General features: G+C 41.9%; 1 protein-coding gene across 3 annotated transcripts in view; it reads right to left on the bottom strand.

Moving 5' to 3' along the window:
* Positions 1–14637: 14637 nt before the first annotated feature.
* The window catches only part of MEF2A (myocyte enhancer factor 2A), a 130955-nt gene continuing 125050 nt past the window's right edge, over positions 14638–20542 (bottom strand). For all 3 annotated transcript variants that reach the window (XM_006872132.1, XM_006872133.1, XM_006872131.1), the window contains 2 exons: positions 16737–16863; positions 14638–14989 (listed from right to left, as the gene is read on the bottom strand). In XM_006872132.1, coding sequence (XP_006872194.1) covers positions 14638–14989; positions 16737–16863 — 479 coding nt within the window. The remainder of the gene's footprint in view (positions 14990–16736; positions 16864–20542) is intronic.

Raw genomic sequence — 20542 nt, 5'->3', positions numbered from 1 at the left:
CCGGGCCTGAGGGGGCGCGTGTTTAATGTGGAATTGAGAAAACAGCCATTGGGTTGTTTTCTCACCAGCTGGGTTATAGGAAGGGCTGAGCGTCATGATGAATTCTCTTTGGGAAAAGGCTGGGTTGCTACCCTAGGAGCAAAAAGGGTCCCCGTGTACCCATTAGTGCTCTCCAGACGCCATGGGGTGCACTCAGAGCATCATGTGCATGAACACATTTCATTCTCCCAGCAATGAGGAAAACACATGGTGTCATTACATGGCTAGGAAATGGGGTGTGGGAATCCATGCTTTAAAACACAGAACATGACGACCTGGGCTGTGATTTTTGTCCTTCCAAGCTAAGGAGCCTTGGTAATGTAGTGGGTTATGAATTGGGTTGCTAACTGCAAGGTCAGCAGTTCAAATCTACCAGGTAGATGAGAAAGATGAGGCTTTGTGCTCCTGTAAAGATTCACAGCCTTGGAAACCTTATATAGGATTGCTGTGCGTCCCAATTCCATGGCACACAACCACCACCACCAGAGAGAGAAGAATGAAGGCTCTTTACCCTTAGACCACCTTGGGGCACTGACCCCGCAGTGACAAGAAATGTCCTGTCCATGGTCTGAACTTAGGGTCTACTGTAGAACCAGGATTTGCTTGCCCGTTTTCTTAGACGTTCAAAGCATTTAAAAATAAGCTGGGAATCTTTATAAAATGTAGATTCTGATTTAGTGTATCCCAGGTGGAAAGGCAAATTCTCGGCAGGTATAGAACCAGAGGGCACCAGTTTGAAGCCCTGGGCCAGTAAGCTCATCACCCTTACTGCAAAAATTAAGCCTGACTCGGTAGAAGGAGCGTCAGCTGCTTCCCTCCCGGGTGTTAATGCCTTGAGAAAGGGTTCCTTCAAGTTTTTGCCCAGGGAGGAACAGCAGCTGATTTCACCAGGCCAGCTGAAATGGGATGTGGAGATTGGGAACAACATCCGGTTTTGTTGTTGTTGGGTGCCATTGAGTAGACTCCGACCACCCGCGCTCCCCAGTCCTGTGCTGTTCTCACTGAGTAGGACCGGACCGCCTGCACTCCCCAGTCCTGTACTGTTCTCACAATTGTTACACTTGAGCCCAGTGTTACCGCCACTAGTATGGATTGGGAAATCCATCTCCTTGGGGGTCTTCCTCTTTTGTGTTGATACTTCACTTTACCAAGCACAATGTCCACATCCAGGAACTGGTCCCACCTAATATGACCGAAATATGAGAGACGAAGTCTGGACAGTCTGGCTTCCAAGGAGCATTCTGGCTGTACTTTTTCCAACACAGATTTGTTTGTTCTTTCGGCAGTCCATGGTATTTTTAATATGCTCCTCAAACACCATAACTCAAATGCATCAATTCTCCTACAGTCTTCCTAGTCACTGTCCATTTGGTAACCACCAACCTTGTGGTTACCAGTGCACTTCTTATAGGCTTTCCAAGGAGCAGCTGGTGGGTTTGAACTGCCAACTTCGTGGTTAACAGTCCAGTGCTTATCCTAAAGCACCACACCCCCTGTGTGTGTGTGTGTATATATATATAGTGTGTGTGTATATATGTGTATCTATCTATATATAGATAGATACACATATATACACACACACATAGCGTGGCACTGTAGGATAAGCACTGAACTGCTAACTGCAAGGTCGATGGTTCAAATCCAGCAGCCACTCTTTGAAAACCCAATACAGGGTCACTGAGTCAGACTAGATTATATATATTTAATATGTGTGTGTGTGTATATATATATGTGTGTGTGTGTGTATATATATATACAAACATATATATATGTATGTATATATATATATATAAGGAGCTCTGGTAGCGTAGTGGCTGCGAATTGGGCTGCGAACCTTAAGGTCAGCGGTTCGAAACTACCAGCCGCTCCGCGGCTTTCTACTCCCGTAAAGATTTACACCCTCGGAAATCCTGTACAGGGTCGCTATGGGTCAGAACTGACTCGACGGCACTTAACAACAACAACATATATATATATATGTATATATTGTTGTTAAGGAATCCATATATCGTTAAGGAATGTCTATATTGTTGTTAAGGAATCCATGAGACCATAGTGATAGAATCAAATTAAATGAGAGAGAAGGGACTACTTGTGTGTACAATAATATGCCAATTATGACATCCAGTGGGAGGTACCAAGATGGCAGACTAGACAGAAAGGCTGTGCTGATAAACAAACCGATGTAGACGATAGTCCTGGAGCGCTGAGCCACAGGTGAAGAGAGAGAAAAGTGGATTGAGTGCTTTTTAGGAAAGCTGTGCAGACAGCAAAAATAGCCGAGACTGGTCCTACAAACTTGTGATCAGATGGGCCTAGTTATCTTGAGCTTCTGTGAGTGGCTTAAGAGATAAGAAAACTTATCAGTGTTGCACCAACTGTGGCTTGCAGAGACAAAGGTGTGATTTTTTTTCTTGTCCCCCACACTCCCCTGATGACCAGAGGTAAGGCCAGCCCCCACCCCCATACACTGCCAGGGACATTCCTGCTCTCCCGATGGTTGGAACTGCACAGAAGAGAGCACCACAGTTGTGGCCCCATTAAAGGAAGGGGAAACTGTCCTCACTGATCCTGTTCAGGTGGGTCCGGCTCCAGATCTGCACAGCTGGCCCTGGGCAGCCCTCAATAGGAGAAGCAGTTGAACAGATGTGTGGGGGAGAATACATACACAGAAAAGCAACTGCTGCTGGTCTTGCCGGTGGCCAGTCAAGCTGTCGTGTGCCCATCTTGAACTTTTCACCTCACCGGTGACTTTGAAGACAAGAGCGCAGTAGGTAATGCAGAGACATATAGCTTATTGGTGTACACAAAGGGGTGAAATTTTTTTCTTCTCGTATCCCACGTTATCTTGGTGACTACAGGTGTGGTCAACTCCCATCTGCATACACTCCCAGGGAAGCTACTGTTTTCCCTGCTGTGGAAACTGCATCAAAGTGTGTGGGGAGCTAGCAGCACCAACCTGTCACCTGGAATCAGATGTGGCCTATCCCAGACCTGCAGAGCTGGTTACGGTCAGCCCTGAAGTAGAGGGACCTCTCACTCTCGGCTCCCCTCTGAGTCAGACACACCCAGATATCCCAGCTGTTGTGGGGTCGGCACAAACTTCTTCCAGATTGAGTGCCCAGAATACACATCACCGAGCCCTACAGGAATTCCCTTGAGAGCTGTTACCATCTCAGCTGTGACCCACCCATGATGTGAGGTCCATGGTTGGCAAGAGACCCCAGAATTCTCTCCTCTCTGGGTCTGGTTTTGTTTTTCCCCCCTCTATCATTGGTTTGGTTTCTTTATACCTTCCCCCTCACCTTAGTCTCCCTCTTTAGTCTGCTCTCTCTCCCTTTTCATTTTTTCTCTCTTCTGCTTCTCTTTCCCAACTGTCTTTGCATCTTTTTTCTTTTTTCAATTCTCTATTTATTTTATTTTTGACTACTCTTTGTTCTCGTCCCATAATTGTGTTTAGGTCTTTTTTTCTTTTATTTTCCTCTCCCTCTTCTCTCTTTGGTTTCTGTATTCTTTCGCTAGCTGTTGCCTGTTTTCTTTTTTCCTTTAGTATCTTCTCTTTCTCACTGTGGTTTGCTGGTTTGTTTGTTTTCCTGCTCTCTTGTGTGTGTGTGTTTTCTTTCCTTGCTTCACCTGTCAGGAGACAGCAATTGCAGCCATGGACAAGCCACAACAGTACACTTTACAACCCCACCCACTGGGCAAGAGCCGATACTAGCTACTATACCCTGGATCAGCAACAATAACCAACCTGGATTAGCTAAAGCCATCCTAGATTGAACTGCACCAACAGCAACAAGAGAATGATGTTCAAGCTCATCTCCTGATCACACACACCAGGAGGCTGTTGGGGTGTACCTAAGAATGCTGCAGCTGCTGTGGGCCGTGGAGTCGGTTCTGACTCATAGCGACCCTGTACAGGGTTTCCGAGGCTGTAAATCTTTACGGGAGCACAACGCCTCATCTTTCTCCCACGGAACAGTTGGTAGTTTCAAACTGCTGACCTTGTGGTTCACAACCCAATTGTAACCACTACGCTACCAGAGATACACTAACATCAAATCAACTTAATATAAATACAACATCACAATGTCTCAAAAGCAGCAGGCAATTTCTGTTCACACAAAGAAATAAGACAGAGTGGCACAAACAAGTGACCAAGAGGCATTGCTAGAAAACAGTTTTAAGGAAAAAAGGTATTGGAATAACCAAAAAAAGAATTCAAGAAAATGATATAAAGGTACATCCAAATGATTGACAGAAAAGTCGAGGAAAAGAAGGAAGAATTCAGGGACAATCAAACAAATAGATAAAGGATTGGAGACAATACAAAACCTGCAAATAGAAATTCAGAAGATTAATACTAAGATTTCAGAAGTAGATGTTACATTGAAAGGGCGAAGCAGTAGATTTGAATTAATGGAAGCCTGAACTAGTGAGCCTGAAGATAAACCTCTCAATATTAGTAAGCTTGAAGAACAATAGGAAAAAAGAATGAAAATATATGATGAAAGCCTATGATTCATGTGTATAACATGAAGAGGAACAACTTACAGGTTACTGGAATTCCAGAACAGGAAGAGACAAAGAAAAGCACAGAAAAGATAGTTGAAGAGCTGTTGGAAGAAAACTTCCCTAACATCATAAAACATGAAAAGATAACCATTTAAGAAGCTGAATGAACCCCTAAACAGGATAGACCCCAAAAGACTATCACCAAGACATATCATAATAAAACTCTCTAAAATCAAAGACAAGGAAAGAATCCTGAAAACAGCTAGAGATATATGAAGTTACCTACAAAGGAGAACCAATAAGATTAAAGCTCTGATATCTCAGAAGAAACCATGTAAGTAAGAAGGCAAGGGGGAGACATAAACAAACTCTGAAACAACAACAACAACAAAAACCTGACATCCAAGAATCATATACACAGCAAAGTAGATATATGCAAACCGATGTGCATTGCGGGACTATTCATAATTGCAAAAAGATGGAGACGGTCTAAATGCACATCAATGAAAGAGTGGATAAACAGATTTTGATACATACACACAATATGATACTTTGGAACACTGAGGAGTAACAATGAATCTGCAAAACACCTTGTAACATGGATGAACCTGAAAGACTGGGAGAAGGAAGTCAATCATAAAAGGATATTTTCTGAGACGACTATTTTAAAATCTCAAGAAAAGGTTTTCATACGAAAATACTTTGATGGTTACCAGGGGTGGGAGGGAAGGGAGAATAATTCACCAGCTAGAAGGTAGACATATGTTAATGTGAGTTGAGGGGAGGGCAATATTCAGGAAGACAAAGGTCAGCAGAAGAATGATGAAGACCGGTGAAGACACAGAGAGGTATGCAAGGGCCGACAGGGAAAGAATAGTGATATATTCACAACTCTGGAACAGCATTCTGCTGGTAGATACATGGACAGAAACACGGGTTGTATGGGTATGGGAGCAAGAGTGTGACATATATATGTTGTTATTTTTAGGTGACGAGTCGGTACTGACTCTTAGAGACCCTATGCACAACAGAATGAAACACTGCACGTATATATATATACATATATATGTATACACATACACACACACACACTATATATATATAGTTGTTGTTGTTAAGTGCCATTGAGTTGGTTCCAACCCTTAGCGACCCTGAACAGGGTTTCTGAGGCTGTAAATCTTTACGGAAGCAGAAAGCCTCATCTTTCTCCTGTGGAGCAGCTGGTCGTTTTGAACTGTTGACCTTGCGGTTCACAGCCCAATTCATAACCACTATGCTACCAGAGCTCCATATATATATATACATATATATATATTGACGGCACTTAACATATATATACATATACAGCACGCACACACACATATATTACACAAATATATAAGAGTTTAAAAAAGGATGTTTGTAAATGAGTAACCACAGGGAGGAACCATGACAGTTGTGTATGGAAAGGATTGCAATTATCGAGATGAAAAAAAGTGTATGATTTGTTGATTGTAAAACTGATAATCTTGTTTGTATACAAAGTTATTTAAAAAAAAACCCCAACATATTGATATCTTGAACCCCATCATATGATGTAGACAGAGGCCACAACATTGTTTCTATGATACTCTTGATAAAAATGCCCAATATCTTTCCAATCATGAGAAAACAGATAAATCCACTTTGGGAGATATTAAACAATTAATCCATATGCTTCAAAAATGTCAAAGGTCATGAAAGATGAGAATGAGGAACCATTATAGAGAAATAACAAATAAATGCTACACGATGTACAGTAGATCCCAGAACAGTTATTGACATTAGTGGGAAAATTAGTGAAATTCAAATAAGGTCTTTAAAAGTACTGCACTGTTGTTAATTTTTGGTACCAATTCTTCTACAAGGGTAAGAAAAAATTATTGCTACTAGGTTCAAGTTCATACATGCATGGGTTTATCCCAACAAAATGTGTTTAAACACATCTCTGTGATCAGTGGATGGCTGCAGACAAGTTCTATCAGAATATACTTGTCTTACGGCTCCTTGTTGTTGTTTAGTGCCATCGATTTGGTTCCAACTCATAGCGACTCTGTATAGTGTTTCTAAGGAGCAGCTGGTGAGCTTGAACCACCGATCTTGCAGTTCAAACGGCGTTGCGGTCTGGCGCATTAACCCACGGCGCCACACCAGGACTTACTAGGACACCTTTAAAAAAAAAAAAAAAAAAAAAGATACTTCTTGTGCCATGGAAAACAAACGATTTTGAGATCCGGGCGAATAGCAAAACTTTTATCAAAATTCAAGTGGACACTTCCCCAAATCATTGAAGCTTTACAACAAATTTATAGGAATGCTGCCTCACACTTTTTAGATAGACCCAGTATTTTAAGGAATGTTTGGAAAACGTTAAAGATGAACTGAGAGAGAAGATTGTCAACCTCTACCAATTAAGACACTGAAGTCCAGAAACAGGTAGATGACCATAGCATTATTGATGCCACAGCTACATAAGATGGGATCTCACATGGCTCAGGAGTTTCGATTTGAAGTAAACACCTTGGTCTCAGCAAGCTTTTGGTTTGACTGGTGCCAAAACCACTGATGAAAGCTAATGAAGTCGATTTGGAGGAACGAATTGTAACTGTGGACGAGTCTTAGATTTACTGCTATGATCCAGGTATCAAGGTCCAGTTAAAACAGTGGCTTTGGAGGGAATCTGCTGGGCCCGTTGTATCCAAGGCAGAGAGCTTAGACCAGAGGTTATGATGACTACTCTTTGGGGACTCAAAAGGGGACTTCTGTAGTCTTGGTGAGGTACCGTGGGTTAATGCACTGGACTGCAAGGTCGATTTGAACTGCAAGGTTGGTGGTTCAAGTTCACCAGCTGCTCCTTGGAAACCCTAGACAGGGTCGCTGAGTTGGAACCAACTTGGGGGCATTTCTGGTGTGGCCCTGTAGAATCAGAACTGGAGAGCAAGCCACAAAGTCGGTGGTTCAAACCCACCAGCTGCTCCTCAGAAACCCTATACAGGGTTGCTATGAGTTGGAACCTAGGACTTCTGGTGTGGCGTTGCTGGTTAATGCGGTAAACTGCAACATCGGTGTGGGCCGTTAAGGCCGGCAGTTCTAACTCACCAGCTGCTCCTTGAAAACCCTGTACAGGGTCTCTATGAGTCGGATCCCGACTCGATGGCATTTAACAACGAGTTGGTACCTACTTGGCAGCACTTAACAATCTTGATGGATTTTCTGAAAGGACACAAGAGGATCATAGGGGTTTATTATGAAGCAGCTTTAAGAAAACCGACAACTACAGTGGTGAGACAGAGGTCAGAAAACTTGTGCAGAGGAGTTTTTACCATCGTGTGACGATGCACCTGCTCATTTTTCAAGGGTAGTATAAGGTCTATCCTGGGAGAATTTCTTTGGGAAACCTCAGCCCTGATCTTGTCCTTTCAGACTTTGTTTCCCCAAATCAAAAGAACATTTAAAAGGACCATGATTTGAATCCTTTTAGGATGCCAAGTTATCAGGAAGGACCAGTCCCGGGTAAAGGGCACCATGCTCGGTAAAGTATCAGAGAAAAAGATGAAGACCCTCACAAGATGGACAGACACTGTGGCTGCCACAAAGGGCTCAGAAATAACTGTGGGCGGGTGCAGAGATTGATTCTGTTGGGCATGGTGTCGCTACGAGTCAATTGACTGTAGGGCTCTTACAAAAAAAATGACAAAAGTGCCATTTTGAAATGGTCTAAATTGAAGAGTGCAGAAGGCTTTGGGAGAAGGGCTAGAGATGGAAACACCGCCTTCAGAATTGTATGTTGTTGTTAAGTGCCATCGAGTCGGTTCCGACCCATAGCGACCCAGTACTGGGTTTCCGAGGGTGTAAATCTTTACGGGAGTAGAAAGCCTCATCTTTCTCCCGCGGAGCGGCTGGTAGTTTCGAACCGCTGACCTTAAGGTTCGCAGCCCGATTCGTAACCACTACGCTACCACAGAATTGTATAGTCCTAGTTAAAAAACAATTAGCTTCACATTTTAAGATTTTTATTAAAGTGTTCTGATTTTATAGCAATATTTTTGACTGAGTTTCATATATGGTTATATAAAATGTGGATTCCTGATGTAGTACTGTAGGATAAGCACTAGACTGCTAACCACAAGGTGGTGGTGGGGATGTGCCATGGAGTCGGTTCCAACTCATAGTGACCTTGTACAGGGTTTCCGAGGCTATAAATCTTTATGGGAGCAGAAAGCACCACCTTTCTCCCATGGAAGAGCTGGTAGTTTCGAACTGCTAACCTTGCGGTTCACAGCCTGATTTGTAACCACTACGCTACAAGAGGCGCTGTAAACTCACCAGCTGCTCCTCAGAAACCCTATATAGGGTTGCTATGAGTTGGAACTGACTCCATGGCACCTAACAATGTAAGATGTTAACATTAAGGAAAGCTGAGTGAGGGATATACAGATGTTTTTGTTTTACAATTTTTTTTTAACTCTAAAATTGTTGTTAAGCGCTGTTGAGTTGATTCCAGCTCATAGTGACACCATGCACTACAGAATGAAACTCTAACTGGTCTTATTTTAAGTCTAAAATTAGTTCTAAATAAATTTTGAGAAAAAAGTTTTAAAAAGTAACTGATTTTTCATTCCCCAGCTACATTCATGTGCTTGGGTGTAGACACTGAGTCAGTGGATATTTATTTCACCATGGTTGGTTGGGCTTTGCTAAAAAAGTACCGAAGAGGAGCTGGGAGGTCTTGTCACTGGACTACAGTAGGGCAACAATGACTTGAAGCTGGGCGACAAGCTGTGAGGTCTTCTGGGATGCAGATACAGAGATGGAGTTACAAGTGCCAAAGATTCATTACCAGGGAAGGGTGGGAAGTGGCTAGTAATGCCTGCGATACCAATGGTCAGTCCCTAGTACTGCACAGTGCTGAGGCTGCTCAGTCCAAACACGGGTAGCTGAAGAGCAGAGTGCCCACCTTAACGATTCCCCTGAGCTTAACATAAACAGGGGTATGAATCACACAAGTCCAGTCAGCTCCTGGGGAGTCCACTATCTTCATGGTGGTTCAAGTTCCTACCAGAAACCTCATAACTAATCAGAGATAGAATCCTATGCTTTATAACTCAATGGTACCCACTGTCAGTGGGAGCAGGCTGCTTTGGAGATACCCAAACGACACAGGGCTCCAGCAGGTAAACGCTTTCCTTTGCTGGTGCCAGTCACATGTGAATCACATTAAAAATATGACAGAGCCTTGCGAGTCACTGTGGGCACTGACTAGGAAATCACCGTCAATTGACTTTAAGTGGCAACAGCTGTGATTAGACTATTTTTAGCCACAGGACTCACCCAGGTTTCAAAACCTGCTAATAAGCGCTCTACTGTAGCCAGCAAGGAAAAAGCCTTTCATTTTATTTGACACCAAGAATATGCTTAGCTAGGAGCAGGCTTGGAAAGCAAAATCGGAGGCAGAGCACATTTTCCACTGCAAATTTTGTTTTCATGCTGAATTATAACTGTATTGAAAGGTGGGGTTTTCTCAGCATCCCAATAGATTCTCTGGGTCAGGAAGCTGAAAGAACACTCGAGGTGCGGTGGGGACACGGCTCAGCGGTCAGCGCAGGGGAAGGGGGCTCAGGCACAGAGCCTCTCTCGGGCTTTCTCTCGTCTCTTTTTTTCTTCTCTCTGTCCTAAGTGGACTCCTCACGTGGGGGAAGGCATCTTACCAGTAACGACACACAGGTTGTATAACTAAATGACCTCATTCTAATGTGACGGCTAGCAGGGCAATGACAAGGCCTTGCCTTGGAAGGAGAGGGTCCCTGATTAAGAGAGAGCCACTCCCTGGCTAGCCCCACTTTCTGACCCAACAGTAACCAAGGGTGACAACCACCGAAAAGCACCTACCGGCCTACAGGGACACATACCTTTTAGAGATCAAATACAAACTCATTTAGTTAACATATGTTTTACTGCTTCTTGCTTACTATATATGCATTTTGAGCAAAACACGTCATCTCAACGATAAAGAGAATCTACTATTAGATAGTAAGTTCACATTTCGATGTATTTTCTATGAGAAGTTGTTAGCACCATGAGCACATACCATGCAAGTTAACCAACGCTGGGGATTGGATCACCGCATCCTGAAAGGTTATAACACTGGCAGGCCTCTGTCCCTAAAGGGAAGCCTGGGAAACCAATATGGGTGGGGGGCTTGGGGGGTGGGTACTGGGATACAGTTTCAAAAAAAAGTGGGAAGAGGCTTTCCAGAGCAGAGGGGAATGCAGAAGGAAGGAGGTGATTGGTGTATTTCCATTCTCCCCGGGGAGAAAAGTCTCCTCAGACAAACATGACAGAGTCTGGAGTACACAGTAAAAGGCAGTCCGTCTTTACTGTAGTGAGTGCAGGAAACAAAGAGTTTACAACAACCGCTAGCATTTTCTTAATCATTTGATAAAAAGTTCACTATAATATTTATTGTATAATGAAGAAAAAACAACACATTCAGGGAAAAATTGAGATTAACTTATTTTTCTTAAAAGGTTCATCTCAAGGATGGCAACAAAGTCCAGCTTGTGCCGCCAAACGGTTTTTACATGATCAAACCGTGTACAGCTTCTTGTGTGAACTGTTGACTACAAACATTTACCAAATACATAAATCTCTTTTTAAAAAAGCCATTTTAAATATAGCAAAGCAGTGTCTTCTTGCACAGCCAAGTGAAGAAAGGTTCTACAGAGAAATAAAAGTTTTACATTTGTAAAATCTTTTTCACATTCTAATCATCTAGCTTCTCATGACCGGATGCCAGGAGTTTCCAGGTTCCGTATTTACTATGTATTTCTTGTGCGCGTGATGGTTAAAACAGAAAGGATGTTAATGAGTTATTATTAGTTGTCCTTATAATGAAAGGAAATGGGAAAACATGTATTGTTCTTTTAGAACAAACCCCTGCTTTCGTCTCTAACACAATGGACATAATTAGGGCTCAAAAGATGGAGTTTGGTTAGATCATTATATACATACGATGGTGACTTTTCACTCTTAGTGTGACACCAGTCAGAGTGCTGAAGGGAAGTACAGCTGTTGGAAGCTATACTTTAATCAGTGCAATTTAGTCTACACTTTTTTGCTTTGTTTTTCAGTAATAAAATACTTCATCTGAAGGGGTAACATTTTCTTGGCAATGGTGTCTTATACAAAACACGTGAATCTAAAAGGGTAAGAAAAGTAGCTTCTAAGGTGACACCATTAGTGTGTCCCCCACTCTAAATTGGTTTCCACCAAGAGATGTCTATGTGTATGTGTTTGTACATGGGTGTCTGATGAAGTATGTCTCTCTCAAGTCCACATGCTCCAAATTACATTGGGCATATGAGGAAAAGGTTAACAGTCAAATATTCAGTTCCTGAAAACGGAATAAATTGTTACTTGGCCAGTAAAATTTAAGTATAAACTCCGAGCCTTATGTAATATTATTTTAGAAAACTGTAGTTGTACTGATTATAAACCTGCATAGAAAGAAAGACTATTGAGATACAGTCAGAAAAGCCATCTCATAAGGCACACAAGAAAATAGACAGTAAATGTGAATGTGTTAACTCCTATTCCAATGTACAGCAGAAGTTCATGAACATGCATAAATAATAACAAAAGGATCACTTAACACTTTCAAAGCTATAAATGGTTTACAAAGTGGTAAGGATTATCTTGGAAATTCAGTGTTGGGAGACTGTTTCAATTAGGTATGACTTTATAAAGAAATATGCCTGTGAATAGTTCCGTAAAATACATACATTTTAAAGGAAAACCAACCCTTTCTGATTAAGAGCCAAATATCTACACTGAAGAGAGGACGCAGCACATTGCACTCTCTTTCTTGGCCTCTATCCAAATTTACTACCCAGATGTCCATGAAGATAGAACCGCCATGATGTAGCCTGTGACTGACAAAGCTGTATCCTGTATCGGTCAAGAAATGTTTGAAATGTTTGTCAAGATGGTTTGTCACAAACAGCATCGAAGGAAACTGCCAGAAGGAATTCATTTGGGGGAGTGGGGGTGGGCGGAGAGCAAACTGTAAGTACAAATGGTAGGTAGCTGTGTAATATTATTTAAAATATAAAATAGAAAGTTTTAAACCCCTATTTTGAGTTTCTCAGGAAAAGGAGTTTTTAAAAGCTATAATAAAAGCCAACAGGGCTCTGGATTTTTGTTCATGGCACCAGCCCAATAAACTAAGGAACTTCCTGTAGGAAAAAGGCTCCACTAATTTAAATCAGGAAGGCAAGACCCATGACAAGGATCCACACCAGAAGAGAATTTCTGCCCCCACACCCAAGTGTCATTTCAACATAGTCATTTACAACGCTAGCATACTGTAACCGGCTGCTGCATCATTTTAATTTTTGAGGGTCAAGGGGAAAAAAATTACTTCCCTCATGAATGCTTTCTTAATCATTTACCACTTATAAAACCTTTGTGCTCATCTAATATTTTGTCATTTTCTCTAATACTAATTAGGTCAGCTTTTCCTACTATATTTTTCCCTCACAAAAGGCAAAATCTTAATGCCTTATAAAATCTTTTACAACACATTTTATATTTATGCAGGATGAACTTAATAGCAATTTTTTTTTTTGCCACTTTGCTATTTATGTACATATATATAATATATAATGATGCTCAACTGATACAGCACAGAGATTACAATGCAACATTACACTTTCACCACCAGTGAGGGGAGAAACCCCTTTATACAATCCTCTGAAAAACTGGGCTAATAATTAAATTCCAAAGTACGGTATAGTTAACAAAATAGTAAATATTAAACAGTGAATACTCTACTTAATAAGGACCTCGCCTTTTCCCCCCAGATTGGTGGCAATCCACAAAAATATACTTTTTAATCTGGTGACCATACAATACATATGTACTTACATCAAAGGTGATAATATATTTGAAATGCTATATACACAAAGTGTTTGGCTCAACTTTTAATTTACATATAGGATAATAAGTGTTCATGGCTTTTTTTTTCCAAGGTTCTGCTTGCAAGATATTTTTGTGTTTTTTTTTTCCCCCCTCTTAAAATAAAACTAAACAATTAAAACAACAAGATAAAGCTATTCTTCCTTTAAAAAAAGAAAAAAAAAAAGTACAACATACAGCTTTGGCTTATAAATAATTCATAGCAGAATGTGTTCAAACGTAGTGAATATAATTTTATATATAATCATCAACTCATAAGGGTGTTTGCTTTCATATAAAATATACATGAACTAAAATCATTTCCTTTAATTTTTAAGATATGAATGTAAAAAGAAACTTCTGACATATTCCAATTATAACTTAATATATTAGTTTTATTTTGTTAATGCTCTATAGGCTAGTATTTTCTGAATATCTCATGCGTGTTTTCTACTCTCTCTCTTTTTTATTAGCTAAAGATCACTTCTTTTACCCAAGACATTTTTGCACGTGCAAAACAGTTATGTATGGGATTTTTTTTTTTTTTTTTTTTTTAAATATCAACAGCCCTTTCCCATGCACCCCTTTGCAATAGAGACCCATGCCAGGTTGGGTAATTAATATAAATGACATTTTATGTACAGTATTGCTTTCTTGGTTCCTGCTTTTCTACTGCTCTGTTCTACAAAGCATTTTTAAGTACTACAGTCACCGCACAGATAAATAAAACAAGTAGGGGCCTTCTAGGTTTCTGCAAGCTAGTGTGGGAGAATTACATATGGGTACACATTTCTTTGCAAAAACTGGTTATCTTATGAAACAAGTAGTCCAAGGAAGTGCCAGACTAGACCTGTGCCTACAGGATGCTTTGTTTGCCATGGGACATACATCTGCAGCTCTATGAGGAGTTTGTAGGTAAGTGCCTGATTCTGTGTCTCAACACACACCCACACATACACACACACTCACACCCACATACATATATATGTAAAGTGATATATATGTATGCATGTACATATAAATATACTTAACTCATGTCCTTATTGACCAATTTAGATATGTAGGGCAGTTCACTGCAGTAACAAATAATAAAGGTTGGTACTGGAAGCCTTAGGTAACCCATGCGTCCATCCGCATCCGCTTCACAGAAGGGCTTTCTCTGTCCTCAGTGTTTGGGGGTCGGCTCAGCACAAGCGGAGAATGGAAGTCGCCCCGCGGATCCTCCCGGTCACTGCCATCGTAGGAACTACTAGAACTGCTCAGACTGTCCACAGGAGACCGCCCCATTTCCTGCCTGGGCTGGGACTGGGGAGGCAGGGGTTGGGGCTGCTGTTGCGGTTGCTGCTGGAAGCCTGATGGGGTCATTCGATCCCGGGGAGGTGAAATTGGTTCTGACTTAATGTTGATGTTCTGGTTGGTATTAATGGATAAATTTGAACCCTGAGTTAACTGCCCTCCAGCACTGAAAGGAAAGAGAGAGATGTTAGATGGTTGTGAGTGGAACGTTATAGACACTGCCTGACTGACACGAGCCCAGTGTCTGAGGGGCTGGAAGGACCCCCGAAGGCTGGGTTTGGTGGTTTCCTTCAGTGCTTGGCACAGAAAGAAATCACCTTTCCCTAAGAGGAAGAAAACCATAGAGTTGAAACTTTTATTACTGGTTCTATGACTCTATAACTTTCATATAAATATACCTGAGCTAAAATCAGTTTAATTTTTAAGGTATGAATGTAAAAAGATTCTGTACCTGGACCAAAAAGGTAGTAAAAGAGCGAAATGGCAACCTGGATTCTGGTTTCTACTGTCTCTTTTTCCTTGGCATTTTCTTAGGTCTGGACACTGCCCAGGCCCAGCATTTCATCTATCCTTACAACAAATCTAAGGAGGCAGTCAGTTGTTGTAAGGGACAGTCTCGGGAAGGCTAAGTAACTTGCTCCCAATGGCGAAGCACCCAGTGTACAGGCCAGTCTCCTGGACACTTGGCTTGAAGCCAAGTTATTTCCACTTACGTTTCCAAGGCTGACTGTAGTGTGTTCACTTATGATGTTCAGTATGGGCCTAAGGAACTAAGACCTTTTCCTGACTTAATTCCCAGGAAGACTCTGAGAACTACTCTAAGAAAAACTGAGAGGGAACTGGTTTGCTGAGTAAAGGCTCTCTGGGGACTTGCAGTGTTGGAAGTTGGGGTGCTCCTAGTACCCTGAGCACAGTAGAGGCAGCTGGGTTTTGCTCCACTGGCCCTTCTCCACCACCTGCTACCTGGGTCTGCACTATCTCTCCTCTTTTCTACCAGGGAGAATTTTATGTCTGGTCTCACCTGAATACCACTGCAATCTTTTTTGCTGACACCCCCCCACACCCTGCTCACAGGTATGTTCTCTGAGTCCTTGCTGAGGTACGGTGTGTGTAATTGGAGAGGTCAGTCACGTGACACTTCAGTAGCTTGATTCACACATAAGGCACTTCCCACTTTTCCCCTCCCATAATTCAGGGAGCAAGCAAAACGCAGAGCTCATTTTCCTATTCTTGTCCACATATAAGCAAGCTTCAAAAGTTTGTGCAAAAATGAAAATTCAAAGATATGTGATTCTGGTTCACAAACTTTTTGCAGTCCCTTTGAATATTCACCAAGTGACAATTGGGAAGGGTGGTGGGTGGGCATGCATATGTTCAAGTTGGCTGTCTTCACACAGTGGAGTCACAGACAGGCACTGGAAGGCAGAGGTGGGAGTAGCTGGATTGCTAATTACTGATCAGTACATACAAGATGGGGTGTCTATGGAGGCATCTGTGCCTTAGTACCCGAGAGTGCTAAGTGGGTCTCTCTGCCTCAGTGTGCTCACATAGGAAATGCTACCTGAGGCCCTTCAAGGAAAATCTAGTTTGTCCAGGATCCAGGATATTATCTAGTGTGGTGTAAAGAAAATATTTTCTCCAAACATGTGTTCAACTATAAAAGAACCAGTGCAGGGCTGTTGTTGTTGTAAAGTGCCATTAAGTTGGTTCTTTACCCATACTGACTCTGTATAGGCTTTGTAAGAAGTGGCTGGTAAGCAGGAAGCAGTGACTTTGCAGTTTAACACAACTGTGCAGTCCAGTGCGTTAGCGCACAGCACCACACCGTGACTACTGACATAAAAGTCAACAGGGCAAAGGACTGGCTGTTCAGAAAAGAGAGTCACGATCTAGGGAAATGCCTAATTACTCACACAAGGGAGTTGAGGGCTGCTTGTCCTAAATGGTGCTGTTGCCAGGCAGACACCTGTCCCAAAGACAGCATTCCTGGGGAGTTGAAACCCTGAAGGGCCGAGAGATCCGCACTTGTCAGGGAATAATCTAAAAAAAGGAAGAAAATATTATTTTTGTGTATAATGATGAAAGGAACTCATGTTATTCTACAAAAGACTATACAAACAGGAACTTTAGCAGTTTCTCAGTTCAAAGAAGCCAAGTACTTTATAACACAAAACAACACACTTCGAGGTCTAAATCCCACAAAAATTTTTCTTTTTGTAGGCTTAGAGGATCTAGCTACATTTAGTTGTCTGAGATTATTTAAATATCATAAACTCAGGTTGGTGGACATGATTATAGTTTATTACATCACAAAAGCTGAGTGTGTTTCTGTACCACGGTCATTTTGAATAAATATGCCCACCACTTCCTTGTCAGCAAAGAGAAATTCTTCAGTTCACTCAGACTGAACCTAGATCCTGAAGTACAGGGAGAACCACAAAGGCACAGCATCTATTCTCATGCAGCACCAAGCTCAGAGACATCAACATGAAATACAGTTTTTACACAAGTTAACTGCAATTGTTTAAATGACTGGCACTCTCACAGTTCCTTGATTGACAGTAAAATAGTTTCAAGTTCATTAAAGACTTCTTCCATCTCTTTATGGAGTCCTGGTGGAGTGGTTCAGAGCTCTGAGTCACTCCGGGAAACCCTTTTCAGGATAACCAGGAGTCGGAACCTACTTCACAGCTCATTTTGTACATGAACGTTTCAGTCATCATCACTGACCAAGACTTAGGATATTAGTTCTCACTCACGTGCAGAGTTCTTTTCAGTTCATTATTAACACTTGGCTTTTCTATTTAGCTCTAAAGAGAGGTGGCAAAAACTTTTCTACGTTTAACTTTTTCTCTTGTCTCAAGATAGGTGTTTGCAGAAGTTGATCTGCGGAGTGAATTGGTGTTTTTAAGAAATAAATTGAGTTGAAAGAGCAAAGCTGGTGCTCAGGATTCTATCCTGACTCAATTCTTTCCTCCTGCTGTTAAGTGCTGTGGAGCCGGTTGCACAACAGAATGAAACACTGCCTCGTCCTGGAGGCTGGAGACACTGCACTGGTGCTCCCTGTAGTGACCCCCACAGCTCCCATGGGATTTCTAGACCCTTACATCCATCTGCCTACTTGGACATCTCTTCAAACACCTGAAATCTGACATGCTCCAAACTGGACTCATCTTTCCCTGTAACCCTATTCGTCCATAAACAGTTCCTACCTCAGTAGATGACATCAACGATCACCCAGCTGCTCATGCCCGAAACTTGTGGGTATTATCCTGACACATCTCTCCTACTCCCACCAGCAACCAGCACATCTGGTCAATTCTTCCAACTGTCTCGCAGGTCTGCCACATGTCACCATCTCTACAGTGCACCTATCGGCTACCCACTGCTTGGAACACTACAGTAACCTGTACTGTGGCCTTCCTGTCCCTATGCATACTGCAGTCAAAGTGGTATTTTCAAAATGACAAAGATATCATGATACTCCTTTGCTTAAATCCTTTTATGGCCTTCTAATGCTCTCAAGATAAAAGTCCCAAATCCTTAAAGTGAGTTATAAATCCCTGTTCACATCTCTAGTCTCAACTTTAACCACCTTCACCTGCTTCTGTATCTCCGGCCACATGGCTTCTCCTAACGATAGTCATGTTCCTTCTGACTTCTAGCCTGTGCACACGGCATGCCCTCCTACCAGGAGTACTCTAGCTACTTCGCCTACCTAAGTCATGCACATCTGTTTAGGTATAAGCTCTAATGTAAGCATCAGTAAAATACATTACTCCTAAACCATTGCTCTTATGCCTCTCTTCAGTAAGCGACCCTAAGTGTCGTCCTTATGTGTTTCCAGCCTGGCATGGTACCTGCCACGGAGATGTTCTGTAAGTATTTGCTTACGAATGCCTGGAAATACTTCTGAAGCTGGGTGTGGTCTGACAGATAGCAGTAGAATATACATATACAATTCCTTATCAAATAACTGTTTTAACTTTTTAAGACATTGCTCATTTATTCATTCTTTAATCGACAATTGGGTTATGTGTCTGACACTGAATATATACAGGAAAGTAGGTCTAAAGAAGAAAGAAAGACTTTCTACAAGTGTTGCAAAAATACAAACAGATAAACACGTAAAAATGTGGTACAATCATACAGAAGAGATGCTATGGGGAGAGCAAATAAACCAGTCAAAATAAGAAATGGAACCAAAGCTAAAAAACTGAGGTTTTGAGTGAACCCGACTCCAGTTTTCTATGTTTTAGTTAATCTTCTGAATTTGTAAAAGAAAAAAAAAAAATTCTTTCTAGTCCAACAATGTTTTTAAAGGCAAATATCAGCATTTATGAGTATTGAAAAACTTGTAATGAACTGCTCAGTAAGTTGTAATCTAACTTCAATATTCAGTTCATGATATAGCTTCTTTAAGAAAGAAGACGGAAAAAAAGAGCAATCTGATACAATTTCATGAACTTGACCTACACCTATGGATGCAGTAGCTCAAAAGAGGGAACAAATCTTTACAGCAAGAATCATTCCCACCCCTTCAATACACAGAGTAGACAGGGATGGGCAACTTGGACATTTGCTACCCGATATGGGCGGGGAGGGCAAGAAGTGACTGGCTTACAAGTTTTAGAGGGAGCCTAGATCCAGAGGGTGAGGAGGAAAGTAACACAACATCTCCACTGAGTAAATATCCAATCTGTCTGGGAGGGGCTGATGAAAGGAGATGGGGATGGCACTCATGTGGCACAATAGTGAATAATTGCTATCGGGACTGACCTTGAGGGTTGGAAATGTAAAGGTAGATGTTTTGTAGCAAAAGGAGGGGAGTGATTAACTTTGCAGTCCAGGAACAGAGGTCCCTGGAACCATCAAGGGAGAAGAGCGGAGTGCGAGACCCTACCCAGAGAAACAGTGACGCCAGAGATGAAGGCAGAAATGAAGAGGTGGAAAGAAAAAGCGGCTGGGGACTCTAGACCCAGAGAGGGAAAGGGGCTGTGTGCTGACGACTGGTGTGTGCTTGTGTGTATGTGTAGCAGGTTTGCTGGGTATACCTTTTGGTTGGGTCATGATGCACGGAGGGGATTGTAACCACGGCAATGAAATGATATGCAACAGTATGAATGTAAAGCTAAGGTTCTCCCATGTAAGCCATCACATAATTCACAATAAAACATTTAAGAAAGAGAAATCTTCTCAGCCAGTACTCCTCTGAATATTCAAGCCTTCGGATATTTCTCTGTCCCTACCTTCTCAGGTCCTAAGAGTACAAATAGATAACTCCAACTACACAACTCAGAACTTCCTTTCCAGCCAGCATTATCAACTTAGGTGCATCCTGTCTCTTTAGGTAGAAAAAATTCCAAGAAAAGATACATTCCCAGAGTCGTCTTTCACATATAGCAGGTAATCAATACATTGAAATAGATTTTCCTGTGAATTCAAAATCCCTGACTTTATCCCAGAACTGTGCTCTTTGTAAGACAACTGCTGTTGTTAGGTGCTGTTGAGATGGTACCGACCCATGGCGACCCTATGTACAACAGAACGAAACACTGACTGGTCCTGGGCCAACCTCACAATCGTTGCCACATTTGAGCCCATTGCTGCTGCCATTTTGCCAGTCCATCTTGTTGGAGGTCTTCCTCTTTTTCTCTGACCCTCCACCTTACCAAACATGATATCCTTTCCAGCAACTGGTCCCTCCTGACAATATGTC

This window comes from Chrysochloris asiatica, unplaced genomic scaffold, assembly GCF_000296735.1.
Source record: "Chrysochloris asiatica unplaced genomic scaffold, ChrAsi1.0 scaffold00184, whole genome shotgun sequence".
NCBI classification, from domain to species: Eukaryota; Metazoa; Chordata; class Mammalia; order Afrosoricida; family Chrysochloridae; genus Chrysochloris; species Chrysochloris asiatica.
The sequence above is the reverse complement of the archived record's forward strand: the minus strand, read 5'-3'. Positions and strand labels throughout refer to the sequence as shown.